Genomic DNA, 20,360 nt, shown 5'->3' with positions numbered 1-20,360 from the left:
AGCAGCAATAGTGCAGTGTAGAAACACTTACAGTCGCTTAGCCACGACATCTACTGTTGGGGATGGTATGAAAAATATCTGAAAAGCACATTTTAGGAAACCTTTTAAGAAATTGACACCGTTTGAGTGTAGGATGTGTCGGATTATTGAAAAATAGCATAATAATTTTATAAAAATGTATTCTTTTAAATAAATTGGCAATGCATAGTAAAAAAAAAAAAGAAAAAAGAAGATATCCAAAGAACAAACCATGTCAAATTGAATAATTGAGGGTCTTACTTTTATTTGCCATTGATATAAATGTAGACCAACGTCGACGGATCTAATTTATCACCAAGATTGTTCAGTTCGCTATAATCTAACATACTTCCAAGCACATGGGCAGATAACAGAGACTGAATTGCTGCTATTACTTACAGTCATGTCTGAAGGAGTAATTATCAAGAGAGTTTGGCTGCCATCTAGAGGAGAACTCTTGATACTACATTTGACCTCTTTCCAATAGTCAGTCACTGTAGCTCCATGAACTATTGATAACACAGTATAGGCCGGAAGCTTCCATTGCACAGTGGAAAGGAGGATTGTAAAACTGGGCAATGTTATCTCAGTAGTGAAGAAGACATAATGTTATACAAATATTTTAATGTAAACTTCATATAGATCATTATACGTTATTATGGTTACAAATATCATGTCTGATGGTGAGTAAGTCATTTCACAGAAATATGACACGGGGTGCGTGCGTGTGTATGTGTGTGTTGCAAGAACATATGCAATACTACATTACTCCATTTTGAGCATCCTTTCTTCACAGGCTGGTTGTAATCCAAATATGGAACACAAGAGGACACTGTCTCTCCGTGAATGTTTCATGGTAGACGCTACAAAAATGGTATATTAGACAACCCAATAACTGAGGGAAGCCTTTAACACCTGGAAGACAATGAATTGAACAAATTAGTTTTCAATTGACAGTGCATGGTACAATCAAGAGGTCTATACATAGAAATTAATTAAACTTTGTTGTCACAATGTAGAGGCAACAATTCATAAGCAAATGGTTATTTTTTTTAGCAGTAACAGAATAATAACAAATCATAGCGTCATCTGCATTTGAATAATCACAGTACATGATCAATGTACTTCGTATCCATCCCCCTCTCCTATCTTCTCATAAATTTTCTTTCAGAACTCTCCAACGATGCGATGATGTTTGCTGTTTCTGGCAATTTGCTGTAGGTGGGAGATCTTATCTGAGCACCTCTGGATCCACAGCCATGCTGATGCCATCACTCCTGCCCCCCTAATGCTATTCTGATTCCACCGACATTGTCCTTCTCCCAGTTTCCTGCAACTCCTCTGGGCTCCTGGGCCCTGTCAGAAGAGCTTCTCTTCACAGAGCCCCACAGGTGCCAGCCAATGGTGGCCTGGGAAGAAAATGCCACGTGATGTGGCCCAGCCAATGTCTTACACCCACAACTGCACACTTCCTGGAGGGAAAGTACATTCAGAGAGCATGAATGTTTCTATTTTTAATCTCTCTGGCAGAAAAAGAGGAGCAAAGCCACCACTTTTGAAACAATGCCTTAATATAACACACAATGTGCATGTGGCTTCGCGAGCTCAGGTAAACAAAATGTAGTGGGCATTGTTCTGAGCCTTGAATGATTAATGGGACCTCAGCAGCATTCCACTATACAGTTACTGTACATGCAGACTTATGTATGTGAACAAGTACTCAGGCGTGCTGACATGTGTGTTCTTGCTCAGGAATATCCACACACCACACACACACACACACACACACACACACACACACACACACACACACACACACACACACACACACACACACACACACACACACACACACACTCACAAAGTCTTGGTGCACGTTGCCTTAATGCCAGCTGCTCCTTCAGGCTTGAGCCTTTTCCACTCTGCTCTTATCACTCCATTTCCTTAAATCGCTCTGCAGTCACCATGATGACACAGTGCTTGCCCTTCCATCAGAGAGCTGCCAATCACTCAGAAGCCACACCCACTGACAGTACATGACAAAAGCATTGGACCTGACTGAATTATCAGCAAAGCACTTGCAGCAGTGTTGGCTGATCACCTTGAGCGTGGGGGTCTGACTTGAGTTGAGGTGGATACACAGGAGAAAAAGGAATGTAAAGAATGTCCACATGTGGCCATGGCAAAGAGGTGAAATCTTTTGTTATGTGAGAATTCAATCTACTATATTAAGATGTGAGATAAAAATGACTTGGATGAGGATCTTTCGATAATCAGAGGAAATGAAGGGAGCGGAAAATGAAAGACAACAAAGAAAAGAAGAAGAGATGAAGATTCAGCAACAAGAGGAGAGTGTGTGAGCACGGGTTAAGGCTGAGCGTGTGTTGTGGGCTCAGCAGTGAAGTTGACGATGCACTGGGAGAACAGCTGTGCTGCAGGGCTTTCAGGCTCCATCACTACTGCTCTCCTTCAAGCAGCTACACCAACATTCTCTCTCTCTCTCTCTCTCTCTCTCTCTCTCTTACACACACACACGCACGCACGCACACACACACACACACACACACACTCACACAAATGGACACACAATGCTCATAGACATGCAAAAGCACCGATTGTTGCATGATTGCACATGATGTGCTGCAGTAATGACCAGGTCTTATGTGCATGATCATTCCTAGACATTACACGGAAAGTCACATGTGTTCATTTTATAGATAGATTCAAATATTTTCTGAGTCGCCTTGCCATTATGGGAGAGCATAAATCTAAAAAATGGATTTCTGAAATATATTCAGCGAGGACACGGACCAACAAAATCAGCTACTGAGCCCGAGACTGGAAAGAAAATAGCAGTTTTGCAGCTTACGAGGCTGAGTGAAGAGCTCATGTAGATTTATTGCAATCTGATTGAAAAAGAGCTGCAGAAAGTCAGGAAAGGAGGGTGTGAGTGGGTGATGCAGAGGGTAAAACTGAGGGATAAAGTACATGGGGCAAAAACTAAGTACATTCATAGAGCAATGAAAACAATCCAACAGCTGTTCACAGTGAAAAAAAAAAAACCCAAACACACATCTTTATTGAGTCAACATATGATAATCCCTTTAGTGGTTGGCCAACACATACCATCTACACTGGACCTGCACCAAAGCTGTGATAAGAACCAAAGACCTGCTGAGCACCATTTCACTTACCATTGCTTACCATGGATTATAAACCATTTGCCACAGAGCACTTTGAAGGATTTTTAAAAATGTATTTATTTATTTATTTATTTATTTTTTAAACAGGAAAACATTAGTAAGACTTGTTTATCATGAATGTATGAATGTTTTTTGTGTTTACTGTTGAAATCAGAATAACCCAGAATGAGACGTATGGAGCAGGGAGGCAGATCAGAGCAGAGGGTGGCTGCAGACTGCTGCGCTGAGCCAAATGGAAACGATGGTCCCTGGAGGACCCTGCATCCTCTGTGTGTGTGTGTGTGTGTTTTTTCCACTGCATTTTCAGTCATTTTGAACTAAATCACCCTGTTCTCCAGGGGACCACTGGCTGGGTCTGAAGGAGCGGGCAGATGCAGAGTTTGAACACAATCACACTAAAATGCACAAACAACGCAGACGTGTACACATCAGCCGTTCCAGGTGGATGAGCACTCAAACATAAAATGGTTATTTCCACCACCTTCACCACCATACTTGTATGCAGACTTGTCGGTGCAGCAAAACCAGGTCAACAACAACAGGAGCGATAACTTTGAAAATAAAAAAATCTGCAAGAACATTTAGACACAGATTAAATTTAAAAAAAATAAAAAAATCTGTTTGCTTTGCTTTCTCTAAGGTTGTCAAAATGAGATGAGATCTTTTTTTAAATTTGAAACGGACCTCAGAAAGTGCTGATTTGTTTTTATTTGAAGACACGTGCTTTTAAATGTTCATGAGAATCTGTATGTTCACCAGCATCTTACTTCACTGTGATGTTTTGGCAAATCAGAGATTAGAAAGGAAGTCCACAACCTTTCTAAGAAGCAATCAGTAGGATGTCATTGGAAACGCTGGACATCCATCCATCCATCCATCCATCCATCCATCCATCCATCCATCCATCCATCCATCCATCCATCCATCCATCCATCCATCCATCCATCCATCCAAATTGGATACAATATAGTTTGTTTGATCCACATCCAGAGCAAGAAATCGAAGTGGTCTGTTGTTTTACCTCATCCTGCCTCACTGTTTGATTACTTTCCATGTAATCTCCTCATCAAACGCGAATAAAAAAAAAAAATGCAGGTTGCTTCCGTTCTGTATTGCTTTCAAAGTTTCAGTTTTGTCCTCTTCAATCTTCATTTATAACATGTTCACACGTAATCTATGTCAGATTAGTTCAGCAATTAATGAGCCCCAGTGAGAAAGTGGAATCGAGGCGCAGCAGTCGCACAGGCAAAGTCCGCTCTAAGACACCGGGACACGGTGGGTCATGCGCAATATGACGGAGGTGGACTAGGTTTGGGAACAACCACATGGCAGAAGGTCCTAGCCTCTTCAACCAATCTACCTCTCTGGTTTGGAGAGCAAGAGTATAAGCTCCTATAAGCCCAAACTACGTTAAAGCAACCAACATCTTTCGTCCTGAAAGGGGAGAAACGGCTGACCAACCGATTGTGTCCAGACTCATGTCCGCTGAACGCAGCCCGAGATTGAAAAATGCAGGTAGACCTATACCAGAGGCACACCTTCCCACCGGACATTGCGGCGACCAACCTGCGCCCAGTCCTGGTCTTTTGGTCCAAATCCTGTTGACGTGTTTTCATTGTGGAGCTGACAGTCTCTTGGGAGGAAGCCATCGATGAGGCATTTGAAAGGAAAAACTTGTGATATTCAAACTTGCGACTGAGGCAGAGGACCGGGGCTGGAAGGTCTACGTGCATCCGGTGGAAGTGGCCTATAGGAGCTTTGTAGCTCGTTCCACCACAAGGCTGCTAAAGGAGGTTGGAATCAGAGGATAAGCACCGTCAAAGAGCTTGCAGCCAAAGCTGAAAGAAGCAGTCACTGGCTGTGGCTAAAGCAGAAGGAGACATCATGGGCTGCCAAATGACCTCATGGAGCCTCCGGTGTGACACACACTCAGGCCTGATCAGCCTGCAATGGGCCAGCCTTGGCTGAGGGTTAATTGTGATAAAAGGCTGAAACACCCAATGAAGCCGGTGTGCACAACTGATGATGTGTCGTATCGGAGGCACCAGGCGGCCATCCCCCAATCCAACCCCATCCAAGAAGACATCTCCATCAACAACATTGGACTGATCATGAAAGGGAGTCTAACAACTAAAAACACTGAACCAATTAAAAAAAAAGTCCTCTTAAATATAAAATTCATATCAAATTGTTTTCATTTTAACATGCAATCATACATTCCTGTGTCTTCAGGGGACGTCACACTGACTTACTTATATTAAATCCCCAGAGACACAATCTATCTAGAACTATCACAACCACTTACCTAAAACAGGTCCACACTGTGAGAGTTCATGATTTACACCAGAGGGAATTACTCCTTATCCCAAAAAGTAGATTTCAGAAAAAAATGAACAAACAAGAAAAGAAAACAGTTACACACACACACACACACACACACACACACACACACACACACACACACACACACACACACACACACACACACACACACACACACACACACACACACCCTTCATCCATAAGTGAATAATTCAAGACGATTGTAGAAGATACCATTATCCCCGGCAAGCCGATACCTCGTTGCCTCTCTACTTCTCAACAGCATCAACTGCTGATCAGCGCGTCAGAGAGGAAGAGGTTTATTTTGTGCTCTTGATTGTCAACTAGGTGAAGCTGACATTTTAGTCAGCTGCTTCACTTTTTCCAGGTAAGTTTTTCACAACACTAACGATGATGAATCCAACTATGTCTGAGTGGTACTGAAACTGTGTTTGAGCAAGTAACAGCAAAGACTTCATCTGTGGCTGTGTTCATACTGTGCTGTACTGTGTCAAGGTTTTATAAACAGGGAATGCATCTTAGCTACATCAGGAATAGTTACACTTTTATATTAGAATGCAAATACAGCCTTGCGTTTGCTGTTTTGTTGAAACTGTTGAAAGAGTTACCAATGTTAAAGACATGTGAAAATTAAATCCAGTCTAGTGTTTGTAAAGGGGTCTTTCATGGGTCAAAGCTATCATTTGGTCATTACTTTTTTATAAGGGTGGGATTAATGTGTAGAGGTACGCATGACAGATGTACAGCTGCTTCGCAATACTGCTGCTTTTGCCACAAAGACATTTTACCCTAAAAATCCATTTCGACATTACTTGTAGAAGAGCTTATCAATGAAGGTTAATGAGATGTCCTGGTGGTATGTCCTTTACCAAACTGGAAGATTCTACATGAACAGGATCAAATAAACAAAAGAAAATGGATGTCATAGCATTACTCCAAAAGTGAGAATTAGGTATAATCAAAACTGTTATTTTATCCCCATACATGAGGACCATTTCAGAATTTGCTTCCTTTAAGGGAGCCGCTTTAACTGAAGCGAGCTCTTTGTTACACCTGGATCGGCTGAAGTGGTGTTGACTTACTGTCTCATTATGAAGACACGCTTGCTGTCGGCGGAAAGGAGAAGTTTTCAACAACTTTGGCAGGAGAGCTCCCATCAACAGCAAACGTGAATCATGGACAGAGCAGCAAAATTACATTTTGACCCCCTATATACACTTTACAGAACTGTGTACAGAAAGAAAGGTAATTAATCTTTATGGGTTCACTTGTGTGAACAACATGCAACATGCAGGAGAGAGAGAGAGAGAGAGAGAGAGAGAGAGAGAGAGAGAGAGAGAGAGAGAGAGAGAGAGAGAGAGCTCTCAGGACACAGTAATTTCTTTACATTAGGGGAAGAAAATAGTAATTGTATTTATGTTTTGAAAATGGTTCACAATTAAAACTTTACAATAATAATACAGAAGCAAGAAAAATGTGATAATGTTGTCCACTATTACACCAGTGCAATAATGATCGATGTATGATCGATGGGCAGTGTCCCACTTCTGCTCTAGATTCTAGAATTTGTCTGATCATGCTCATGTGCAAATCTAATTTTGACCAGTTGGTGGGTAAACACAAATAGGCTATACCAATTGTGTCTCGCTTTAATTCAGGGGTTACATACAGCCTAATTTGAATTTAAGAGGACTGGCTGACAAAGATATTGTTTAGAACGTAGAAGGTAATTCATTTCAAAACTACATTTAATTATTGTCTATTTACAAAATGCAAGGGAACCTGAAATTTGTTTTTAAGTGCGATTTAAACACTCCTAGTGCAGTTTTCAATGAAACTTTATTATGCAGAGTGAATTTTGTCACAACAAAAAATTTTATAATTGACTTGACTCTTTGCTTCATATGTTTTCTCCACCACAATACTTCTCAAAGAGAATACGTCACGAAAGCCTGTTGCTTCGCAAGGAAAACATGCACAAGGGATCACAGATTGCTTTGAACCGAGGGTGTGAATCATCGTGGCTCCACAAATGCTCTGCCACCAAGAACTGATCACCTGAATGCCCGACTGCCATCATTTACCAGGGGGAATTTTCCAAAAGCCACAACAACAGTGGCTGGATGTTTGTATTTTTAAACCTCAACAATTTATGTAGCTTATGACCATAAAGTAACAACATAATTCCTCTATATGCACTTCATACATTTTGGAATTGGAGGTTGCTGGATCTAATCCCAGCAGACTGGCAAGGGAGTGTGCACCCAGGGCAGGTCCACAGAGTGGGATACAACAACACACATTCACACCTACAGGCAAATACAGAGCCACCAATCCAGCTTATACAGCCTAAGTTTTGAAGTTGACGGACTGTTTGGGCTATACGTTGTAAATTTATTTTGATTTTAATTGTGAAAACATCCAACTACAGCAGAAGGTAGAAACGCTTTAGTGTCTAAGTATTTTAGTATTTCTGTTATAAGATAAATAGAAAGCAATACTTTATCAAACCAAAGGGGCATTCTCATGAATGTGTTGATTCAAAGCATCCACACAGAGTAACTACACTTAAAATTAGGTACATGATTAAATATAACATAAAAACTATATATACAAGTAGAAGAGCTCGGCTGTAAGTCGTGGTAGTTTGTCGAGTTTAATTGCCTCACGATTGAAGTATCCCCTGCCGTGCAGTGTAGTGCATTTTGGTGGGATCTGGGATGAGTCATTTGGTGGAGGTGATCCTGCTGTTGATCAGTCAGTACAAGCGAGGTTAAAAGACATGACTCAGGATGGACAACAGTGTGGACACAGTGGATAGCGTTCTCGCCTCAAAGTGAGAAGGTCACGGGTTCAAATACGAGCAGGGCTTTTCTGTGTGGAGTTTGCATGTTCCATGGATGGATGTTGGATGGAGAACACTTGGAAAAAGCCAATAAATTAATTTTGATGCATAGCTACGTGATTATGATGATAGTTGAACATTTAACAGCAATAACCTGCTGAACATTTTGAACTCCATGACAAAAAAAAAGGAGTTACTTGCGGAATTTTTCCCAGTTAGTTTCAATATTCTTTTTATACTTGGCCATTAACTTATCTATGAATATTTAAACAAACAAAGCCACATTTTTGCAGTCAACATACTGCTAAATGATATTGTCTGTGACTAACGTCCCACCACTGTGATGTGGGCTACAAGTAAGAGCTCAGAGGGGAAACTTGACCTTTGCGTGGTCAATGGACGCTGGACGCGATATTGCATTTGAAAGGTGTCACTTGTTATTAAAGGAGCGCGAGCAGGTGAAGCTGGGCACTGTGTGATGTGTGCAGCCGCAGCAGCAGGAGGAGAGTGAGGGCCAGAAGGAGGAGAGAGCTCGCTCTCTCTCATGTACTCTCGTTTCACTGTTGACTGGCGCCGTGACGATAAGCAGGCAGCGGACGAGGATGCTCTGTTGTCTGGTGCGCACTCTCCTCCTGTCTCCAGCTCCACACGATCACCATGGAGGAGCTTCACTAACGCACAGCCCCTCTGTGTCTCTCCTCGGAGCTGCGGCTGCAGTTTTAACAGGACCTGCGTGTTTTGTTTTTCTCCTCTTCTTCCTCTCTTCGCCCCGCCAAGCTCCGGATCCGTGTCATCGAGCGGAGGGGACCGTGGCTGAATTGTAAAGTCTCCAGGAAATAAGGTACATGCACGGTGCGCTTTCTGCTCCACAAAACTGAAGTTAGCCTTTTAGCATAGCTGCCCCCCCCTCCCTCCCTCCATCATTCCCGCATGCACCCGATCAATAGTGATACATTTTCTGCATTATTGTCAGAGGACATCCGCTTTTAATGGCCACTTTGTCGACGCCGTCATGTTTGGAGGGTAGAGAGGAGGGACAATGCTGCTGATGGCAGACTCCAACCTTCCCCACTGACCGAGGCTCCGGTCATGTGCACCGTCCACCGTATTGGCCCGAGTGTGAGAGCTGATCGAGGTTTGTTGGAATAACAGCTGTTGGGGCTGAGCGGCGGGACCGTCTGACGGCGGTGCGATGCTCAGTTTTCACTACGAGCGCCCGGAGTCAGCCTGTCATTCCACATCGGAGGTTTTTCTTTTCTTTTTTCTTTTTGGATGTAGGGGGTGGGGGGTGGGGGGGGGGGGGGGGGATGTCTTACCTTGGTGGTGTCCAAGGAGAAACACGAGGACGCTTGATGATGGTTATTTTGTCACGAATCGCTCATGGAAATGTCAGTTTTCATTTTCATCAGTGGCTGCACGGTCGATGATGTCGACGCAGTATTGAAATTAATATTCCACAAAAAAAAAAAAAAAAAAAAAAAAAGGGGGGGGGGGGGTCTTTTAATGCGCATTGTTCCCTCACTGAGCTTGCACTAGCTCTGGCTGCATTAAGGCAGAAGCCTTGAACAAAAGAGAAGCAGAGCTGGCAGTCTGGAGTCACCCCCCAAAAAAATCCAAGAGCCCCAAACATGACAATAACACCTTGGCAAGGTTTTCTGTGCAATCAGAAGATGAATTCGTCTTGGGAGCGTGACAGCAATGTGACCTTTTCTGTTTCTTCCTCTGCGGGGCCTGCTCGCAGTTCAAGGACTTACACAACTGATGTGACCAAGTGATGGCTGAGAATGAGAGCTCTGAATCCACAAGCTTCATTTTGGTGTCTTTTGGCTCCTCCTGCATCTTGCCTGCTATTATACTGGGCCTCAGCCAACTTTAAGTATAACTAGACTTTGATTGGAGCTTCTCGGATCACCCAGTCTACCTTATTTGTTGTTTTGAATGTTCAGCAGCATTCTGGCATTTCTCCTCTGTCCCCTGTATAGACGAATAGGTTTTCTTATATAATGGATTATCATCACTAGCCATTCTCGGAGTAAATTCTTTCGTATTGTGTTTGAGACCTTTATTCTTTACTTTGATTGACTAAATGAAATATTCCAAAAGGTAAACAAACAGGTTATCTTTTGTCTTTTGGTATTAATTAAAAGGCATTGTGCGCTTGTTTTATCCAAGTTAAGCTATATGAGCACCCAGTGTATTGAATAGTTGTTAAGGGCACAGTCATAAGCATGCTTGGATTTAGTCAAACATGCACTAGCTAAAATTTAAGTTAGAATTTCTACATCATCACAACATTAAAGTAAGATTATAAGCTTTCTGTGATTATTAATGGGAAGAAGAACTGGTAAGACAATAGAGAGAAAAATACGAGTATGGAGAATCACATCAGTAATAATGATGTAAATATAGCATATTCACATCATTAATACTGGAAGGCTAATTGGGATGAAAGATCAAGGACTAATAAAAATAGCTTCATTAGACTTGGAGGTGACTCTCAGTGTAGCGGGAACATTATAACCAGGTGATCTTTGAGATCTGATGAGTAGGTCCATGAAGCAGGGCCATTTAGGATTTAATAGACAGAGTGAGGAACTTTAAAATAGACTAATGTGCACCGGGGTCATTTTAAAGGGCAAGTTTAATGCGACCAGCTCTCACTTAAAAGCAACATCAATTTTCTTTTTTTTATTGTTGGACAAAACGTAAAAAAGCACTGACGACATCCCTTCTCACCTTTTTGTTTCAGAGGCAAATTATGCCAGCAGCGTCAGAGTCGCTCCCCCTGGTGACGTGCCAGCTCATCGGTCAGACTGCTCTGTCCTCCTCTAGTCTCCCTGTCTACCCTGGCAGATCCATGCTGCTGGATGCTCCTCACAGAGCCACGCCCGCACCATGAGCGCCAACGGGCCTGCCCCAGACCCAGCCCCCACGGCACCCGCCGCTCCCGAAGCCCCTCCCGCCACAACCCCAGCCCCTGCTCCGACCCCAGCGCCAGCCCCCGCTGCAGCGCCCGCTCCCCCTGCCCCACCTGCCCCAGCAACCACCACCATCCCGGTAGGTGCGTTGGCACAGAAGAAGCGGCAGCAGTATGCCAAAAGCAAGAAACAGGGCAGTAATGCCAACAGCAGGCCACCCAGGGCTCTGTTCTGCCTCAACCTCAACAACCCCATACGCAGGGCCTGCATCAGCCTGGTGGAGTGGAAGTATCCTTCACAGTGGTTTGTAATGGTCAAATGTTTTTATGGTACCTAAAGCAAAAACAATTCACCTTACACCAGCTGATTCAGAACGACTTTCTGTGATTGGAAAGTAAATATCCCAGAGTTTTGTATGATTGGTGGATGTTCAAAGTCTTCACCCTCAATGTGATTTCAACCATTTTAACCATCATTTCAACCTTTTAGGATTTTTAGTTTAAAAAAAAACAAAACAAATTGGTGCTTTGTTTGCAGAAATTGAAACACATTTCTCAGTTGTGAAAATATTCCTCATTATTTGACTGTCCCATGTGTTGATGATGATGATGATGATGATGATGATGATGATGATGATGATGATGATGATGATGATGATGATGATGATGATGATGATGATGATGATGATGCAAGCTTCAAAAGTGGCTGGAGCAGTGATGTAAATGAATCCATCGATATATTGTTGCTGTGGAGAGTTTGTTCCATAAACAGATGCTCTCTTCTCAAAATCCATCTGATGTTATGAAAGGGCGTTGCTCAACATGCAAATACATTTTCTCTATAAACTAGATTTATTACCATTACTTTATGGGTCACGCAGATTCCGTTACATCAGAGGTTGCAAGTCATGCCGGTTTCGAGCAGCCGTTAAGAATTAGCCGTTAACTACTTTGCAGTTAAAGCAAAAATAAAATCAACAAAACCGTACATATGAGTAATGCTATACACGTTAAAAAAAAACAGGTAAATAAATAATAATTCATGCTCAATACTTTAAATACTTTATTAGTTACACCTTTATAAATATTCGACAAGTAATTATATCATAGCGGGGGACTTGACATGTTTTTTTCATCTGTAGTTTATTATTCATGACAGCTAAGTTGTGTACTTTCCGTCCAAGTTTTCCTTAACTTCTTCCTTCAGGCCATTTGATATCTTTATATTAATTGCTATTTTTGCCAACTGTATGGCCTTAGCTGTCTACATCCCTTTTCCTGCAGATGATTCCAACTCTACAAACCACGATCTGGTGAGTGAAATATTTTCTTTCTATTTGGTTTTTCTCTGGCGGCTGTTTTATCTGTCAGGTTTCAGTCATTTATCGCCTTCTACCGTCTGGCTTCTTCAATTCGGGGGTCTTATCTTTTCTAAGGAATAACGACAAAATATATATCCTTTTTTTTTTCTTTTTTTTTTTGCCCTGTTTGTGATGAGAAACATGAGATTATCTCACCCAGTGGCCGTTGTCATCTTCTTTCCTTAGCCTTCATTCACTTCTGAGTTCAAAAAATGGATTACAAAGAGTGTGAATAATTCTCCTTCACTTGATAAAGCCTGATAGCATCGCTCTTCTCTGAAGAAGATGCAGTGAGCGTTGTTGCTTTAATAACCCGGTGTTGCACACAGCCCTCTGTCGCCAGTAATAATGCAGAGCTGAAATATATGCTGTACCGACATAGAGAAACACTTCAACACTCGTTCTGGTGGTGCTTTATCATGTCATAGTTTTCTGTGCAGAGGTTTTATTCAGCTTTCTATTTTTAGAATATTCTCGTCACTGCACCACTCTGTGCACCTTGTGCATTTATGTCTTTGTGATGAATTATGGGTGATGTAGTGTTGTAAGCATTGTTCCACAGCTGAGGATAAGTGCACTCTACAAAAAGCCAGACAGACTCGCAGAGCGCGGCGCTTGCGTGAACAGAATTCAGCTGCTGTGTGCAGTGATTCCTGAGCAGAGTCTACATCGTGTCTGCAGACATTTGGAGGCTTTCAAAGCCTCATTTCAGAGCAGGACCATGTTAGAGAAAGGTTAGCAGTCGGCTCTGAATGGCTTGTCGGGAGCGCTTCTCTGTCTGTTACGCTGCAAGTCTCACTGTGAAAGATAAGCTGCGGCTTTGGTTAAAGTGTGCTCGGTCTACTTTCATGAAGTAAGGTGCACTGCTTGTCAGTTTGACCTCCTGGAGGGTGACCTCAGGGTGTTTATTTACACAGTGCAGATGCAAGAGAGAAAACCAGGCCATCCAAGACATTATGGAGTCTGGTGCAGTTTTATCCAGAGCACGTTGTCGGGTTTAGCAAAGAACAGCTTTTGATTGCGACAACTAAAATAAAAAAAGCTTAAAACATGCAGAATACAACAAGTATGTTTGTTACCATGACTATTATTAGCTTATACAGAGGCACAAAGCTTTCACTGATACGTCACACTGTTTGTCCTGCGTGTGTCATACATTTGATTTAAGCTGTTACACTGAAAGCAAAACATGACAATTACAAAACGAGCATGGTCATTTCTTTCACACTGTTCACCCAGACGTTCAACAATTTTAACAGAAGTCACCTGACTCTTCACAATAACCTTTTAGACAAGAGGACAGGTCAGGATGGAATAGTCATACGGGTAAATCCATAGTTTGTTTCAAGAAAATGATTTATCCAGAAAGGCTGCATTCAGAGACAAGTCAAACTCAGCGCTATTGTCAGTTCTACAAGATAATTTGTCTACATGCTTTACACAGGGTTAAAATTGTGTCGAAATAGGAGGTTTTAAGAAAATTAAAACAGATTGATATAAAAGGTGACATGACCAAAGGTACAAAACAGATTCCAGACTGTGTGTATGATCATTTCACTTGTAGCAGAGTTGTGCTGCAGGATGTATGTTAATCTCCGCAGTGACAGATGCCACCCACGATGCATGTTAAACTTTCTGAACGATCTCTCAACAGCAATTCTTATTATTTGCTCCCGTCGACATATTCAAAGTCAAATCTTAGATACATACCTATATTTAGAGCATCACCCTTTTCAAATGTTTCCATATGAGGGTGCTTCGCAGAAAGAAAGTGCTTTAATATTGCCGTAAATAATGACTGAATGCTAAATGGCTTCGGCTTTCGTCTGCATGATGTCTCTTCCATTATAATGCAACAAAAGATGAGCAATTATGAGCACAGATTGGGACTTTTTAAGATGTCTTCATCATGTCTGTTGTTTGCACCTGCTGTAGCACTGCTGTATAATATCTTTCACATTATTCTAGCTGGCTAAATATAAGGGCCCGATTAGATGCATGTATGCACACAGTAAAAGTTAAAAAGATATTGGAATACAAACGATGCAAGTCATTCATGAAGAAGGTGATTTAGTGGAGGAGAGAACAGTGGAGTTGATATGAAACTATCAAATATGACTTTCTTTTCAGCTTTTTAGGATTAATTCCGGCTGGAACAAAGCTTATTAGTTAAATGCTGATCTGCCGCCCATGATGTCTTCTGTAACTATACGCAGCACATAGCTGCATTATATATTTGTTGCTCACTGCCGTAGCGGTACTCTTCCAGCGCTTCATGGCTTCACTTTGCTTGCACAGGACTTTAGTTCATTTCTGCAGCGTAAACATTAAATCAAATACCAGAGGGTGAATAATGCGATATTGGCCTTTTGCGTGAACAATAGATTCTTGCACGGTGCAGGTGTACCAGCTCGGCCCTGAGTTGCTCGAGAAAGTTCACACTGTAGTACACAGGAGAAGCACTGGAGAGAAAAATGCTGAGCTGGTTTTGCTGTAACAGCCAGCAGGTAAGACTGTGGTGGCGATTTCACACTACTCTGCTTTGTCGCCTCACAGGTAGACTGAGGGCCGATGTGAAACCTGAGCTGGGGTTGCTGAGCAGCCTGGTGTGTAACGTGAGAATCAAATGATATCACAGGGCTGCTAAACCATGCCCATTTTTACTCAGTGATGCATTCAAATGTGGTGTAAGTTTCAGCACTCAGAGACACTCCACCCAGCAATAAGGTGGAGCCTCGATTACTGGACATTGAACACTCTTTTTATAGTGTGCAGCAGGCTAATGCACATTGTTAGTATTAAAATAATCATGAGGTAAGATCCAGAATCGGTTTTTTTGTCTGTGTCCACAGTGTCTCGATGCTGTGGAGCTGTTAAAGTTAGAACACCACATTGCTGCAAAGTCATGAAGGTCTTAATAGTTTGAGTCTGCCCGTCTTGTTAGTAAGGCTCGGTAAATGCAGCAGCTCATTATAAATAGAAAGCAATTTCCTCCTCGGGCAGTACAGAGGGCAAAGGATTGGGGTCTTGCCACCACCAGGAGGCACAAGTGAGTAACAGGACGTAGCCAGCACACAAATACACACACGTCCATGCACACAATGAGACAATAAATCCAGTCAGAAACCTGCAGTCATATTTTCATTCCTTTATTGCTTACCGCCCTTCTTTTCTGCTGTTCTTCATTTAGTCATTTCTCTGCAATCGTAAGTCATTTCACTGACCACACGTGACTGGCTCTCCTCTACAGCCACCTTGGGTAGAGGATAAACCAGGGGGCATTGGCTAATAGGAAGACCGGGACATTTCCTAGTGACCTGAAGGTCGATTCAGCATGCTGCGATCACTGATCTTGACTAACAAAAACATGATAGAAAGGGATTAGTTGATGGACTAACGAAGCAAATTATTCAATGTGAGGAGCAACTTTATCTCAGCTGATTTTAGCCCTTTGTCAGTGAGTCCTCTGGAAGAGGTGTGTGTGTGTGTGTGTGTGTTGTGTGTGTGTGTGTGTGTGTGTGTGTAACACACAGAGAGGGGAATTAAACAAAAAAGGCTTACCATTGTAGAAATCAATATTGTGATGATGGCCTACGATGTAAAAGCTCCAAATAACATAATAATTGTGTCAATTGTCAAATGTTATAAAGCCAATAATGTATTAATTTGCCAGTAGTTTAATAATATATATGAACTAGTATCAGGACATTTTGCTAACAATTTATTACAAGTGCCATTAAAAAAAGTATTTGAAAATATAATAACTGCAGCCAATAATGTTACTGTGTAATAATAGGACGGCATTTCTTTAAAACAAATTTAAAGATTAGCAATTTGTCCCAATTGCTAATCAAAAATCAATTTAGTTGAAGTCATTGTCATCATATTCATCCATTCAGTAGACAAATGATTGTATTTATAACATAATTGACTGCATTATATTTACAATGATAAAAAAATTCTCATGTTATTGTCCCTTATTACATTATTGGTGACTACATATCATGGGTACAGCCAAGTGCCATGAAATAGGCAACACGTTGGATATTGAGAAAACAATTGATACAAAAACATTAGTAAAACACACAGAGAGATCCTGTTTACCTCTACTGCAGTTTAGTATAATCTTTGTTCTCTAGAAAGTGCAGGCTAATAGCACTGTGGGCATTGTGAATGAATTGTCCGTCAACCTCTTAATTATTCTGTTAAACACACATTTCTGAAATGGAAATGGTAGTTTTACAATATATAGTTAAAAATGTATAGAATTAAAACTAATTCTGCAAGTCTTTAGATCATATTTCACACCAGATGTTTATTGTTTTACTTTTGAAAGAAAGAATGGATGAGATTAGACACAATCCAGAAATATTTCTTGCAAACTTGTGATGAAGACAATTTTGATCATTTTATCTTGTTTATTCATCACATTTGTGATGTTTAAAGGCCATAAAGGTCACTGTAATGTGTAAGCTCAAAATATTGTAGAATTGAACGGATATGTATTTCAACTTTTTTCTTCTATTGAGGAAAATTCTAAATTAAACCATGACACCAAAAATAAAATACATTTCATCACGTCATGTTGGATAGTCACAGTATGGCGTAATGCTCCCATCTGCACACAAAAGCATCCGCATACAATTGCACAACCACATTTTTTTTATCATCATCATGGCAGATCACAGTACATTTTTGTAAAAGGCAATATTTAATTGAAAAAAGAAATACAGCAAAGTAGATTTCCCCCCACTTTAATCACTAAAAAAAGACTCAACTTCCCGAGTGACATAATTACGTATCTTCAAAGCTTGGTAAGTTTTCTCCCACATTTTGAATCACCCAGACCGGCACACATTGCATTAACACACACATTTAATGGTCTGGTGGGTTGTGTGAAAAAGGTGACGGGAGGATGAGTCTGAATTATTGTTTCAGTCTGCCAGTGGGACAAACAATCAAAACCACCCTGCCTTTGGCTTAAGGTCATTACTGACTTATCTATCTGAGACTCAACACCACAGGCATCTTCTGCTGAACATAGCTGAGCAAAACAATGACCTTTTCCTGGTGAATATGATTCATACAGCGTATCGTTTGTATGACAACATGCAGGGAATGGCGTCTGAGCTCAGGTAGTGTCCGTGCCCATATCGGTGGTGTTGCATAACTCCAGAGCCGGAGAGCGATTTATTTTACCGAGGACAAAAGAACACAAACACGTAAAGACTATTATGTCCACGCACGGTCCAACAAAGAGGTCATTTGGACTCCAGCAGAGAACTCACAGTTTGAGTCAGTCTCACATTTAAGTGGTGAGAAAAGTGAGCATGTCAGCATTTTTAAAAAACTTTTAACTGTTCAAAATCAATGTCATCCTTCACTTTTAATTATTCTTGTGCAGCAAGATTTGAAATGCAACAACAGAAAGCAGCTCTGTAACAGACTTTAGTGCTTCAATATAAACTGGTCAAATGTCAATAAGCATTATCTGGCAGTCATTTCCTGCTATGGATTCACATACTGAGTAACTCATCACAACAATTTGTCATCAGTTATCACTTGAAGATTGCACAGTCTGAGTGGATGTGCACAATTTAACACCAACTTAAGTAAACTTATATTCACACACAGCACCACAGGTTAAAACAAGGCATTCACACAGTGAAGCGTCACATGTGACGTATTAGTGTGAAATGTGCATCCTGTGCACGACAACACGATCAAGTATCAACAACAAAGAAGGCGTTTCTGATGTAAATATGTACCAACAACTATCATCGTGCCAAACTGCTGACCCGAAGCCAAGGCCTGTTGACTGATCACAGCCATCAAGCGCTTCAGTGTGACAACACGCCACACACAAGAGAGGCATCCAGTGCTTCTTGTCTAACAAAATCTGAGGCACAACACAGCAAAGTTTCCTTTATTTATTTATTTTATTTTTTTATTATTATGTCATTACATTTTCATTTTTTCTATCTGACCTCATATTTCACTGATGCCATCATTTTGCGCATTCTCTTTGTTGCTTTTCCGGCTGACTTCAAGGCTACAGAGGCTTGTTTTGACAGTAATATTAGATATGTGTAGATGTAACATCCCACGTTTACCATGATCTCCTTCCTCAGGTACGCACTCCCTTAATCAGTATTTGACACCGTCACTGATAGATTTTCTCATGGATTAATGAAAGCCTGCTGATGTGTGCAGTTTATCTTTGCTGCACTTGCACGAAAAGTATGTTACTTCTGTTTGGCAGCAACTTGCAAACCAAACCAATAAAATATTTTTTTACCGCATTTCCCAATGTTGGAGCGCAAATCCTACTTCTTGAGTCAGTGTTCATCCCTCATGATCTGCGTCAGCAAAATGAAAACAACCATAAACTGGCCGTCATGTATTTTTATATGTATGCATCTTGACCTTGTCCAGAATTGTGGTTTTAAAAAAAAAAGGGATTAAGGAGATATGTATTTGATGGAGAGGATGACATGTAGACTTGTAGTATGTGAGAAGTCAGCTAAGGTTCATATGTCATCGTCTTGGCTGCGTGTTCGGTTGCAGAGGAGTGTGATGTGTTCATGTGTGTGGCAAATCAACCATCTGGCTTTGTGTGTGTGTGTGTGTGTGTGTGTAAAATGGCTGGCACAAGCAGTAACGTCTGGACCGTGGACTCCCATAGAGATGATGGTAGAAGTATGTGTTTAGTCACTTAACGTAACTGCTCATTTGTGGCTCACACTAGCTCTGTCCCTGCTTGTTATCCTGTGTGTGTGTGTGTGTGTGTGTGTGTGTGTGTGTGTGTGTGTGTGTGTGTGTGTGTGTGTGTGTGTGTGTGTGTCAGACAGCAATAGAGAGCGTAAACAGGGAGTCAGAGCTGTGTTAATACAATCTGAATGTGCAGCCACGATCATGAACAACTGTAATTGCAGGTGCGTCACATGGGTGTTCCAACAGGTTGTTGTCACATCCTATATACCCCTGAGTACTGCAGCACTCCAATTTTCATCCATTCATCATCTTCCATGTTGCTTTATTCAGTTGAGGGTCACAGGAACCTGGATCCGATGCTATCCTGATATACTGATGCTCTGCTTGTGTTCTGGTATATTAAATCAAATCTGGTGGCTGATTGTAGGTAGACTCGTTACATTTAAAAAGAGTGTCTCGCATTTGAAGTCACTTCTTCATATGGGCAACGGATTTATACAAATAGATACACAAACTGTCAATTCATGTCACTTGGCTCGTGGAAAGCTCAGTGCCTTTCGTACAGGATGTTCCCATATTTCTACATGCGATATCACTGAACCATCCCTGATGCTTCTCTGCGTACTGATACAAGGTTTTCGTCATAACATGGATCCACTTTTTCTTCCACCCTATTATCAAATCTTCGCTGCACCACATTTGGCAACTCAGGTGGAATTTTTTATGCACAATAATATGAATTTGTCCCTCCAAGATGCAGAGACTGCTGGATGATACATATCTGCATATTAGTCATGCACAACTGTCACATTTTAACTGTGTACGGGCAAATAGCAATGAACAGAACTGTAGCTACAACAATGAATTACACCCAGAGAAGCTTGGGTGATTTTGCTAATAAACCAGGTCCTCACTCTGTTTTTCAAACTTTGGAAATCTATTTCGCTCACACACACTCG

The 20,360-nt window shown here is 41.4% G+C and overlaps 1 protein-coding gene across 1 annotated transcript in view; it reads left to right on the top strand.

Moving 5' to 3' along the window:
- Positions 1–11,304: 11,304 nt before the first annotated feature.
- cacna1da (calcium channel, voltage-dependent, L type, alpha 1D subunit, a) overlaps positions 11,305–20,360 on the top strand; it is a gene marked incomplete at its 5' end in the record, with an annotated part of 57,533 nt that continues 48,477 nt past the window's right edge. The window contains 2 exons of the mRNA XM_080461697.1: positions 11,305–11,615; positions 12,534–12,639. Of these exons, the coding sequence (XP_080317823.1) occupies positions 11,305–11,615; positions 12,534–12,639 (417 nt within the window). The remainder of the gene's footprint in view (positions 11,616–12,533; positions 12,640–20,360) is intronic.

Source organism: Lipophrys pholis (genome assembly GCF_963383615.2).
Source record: "Lipophrys pholis genome assembly, chromosome: 4".
NCBI lineage: Eukaryota > Metazoa > Chordata > Actinopteri > Blenniiformes > Blenniidae > Lipophrys > Lipophrys pholis.
This window is presented reverse-complemented; position numbering and strand designations above follow the sequence as displayed.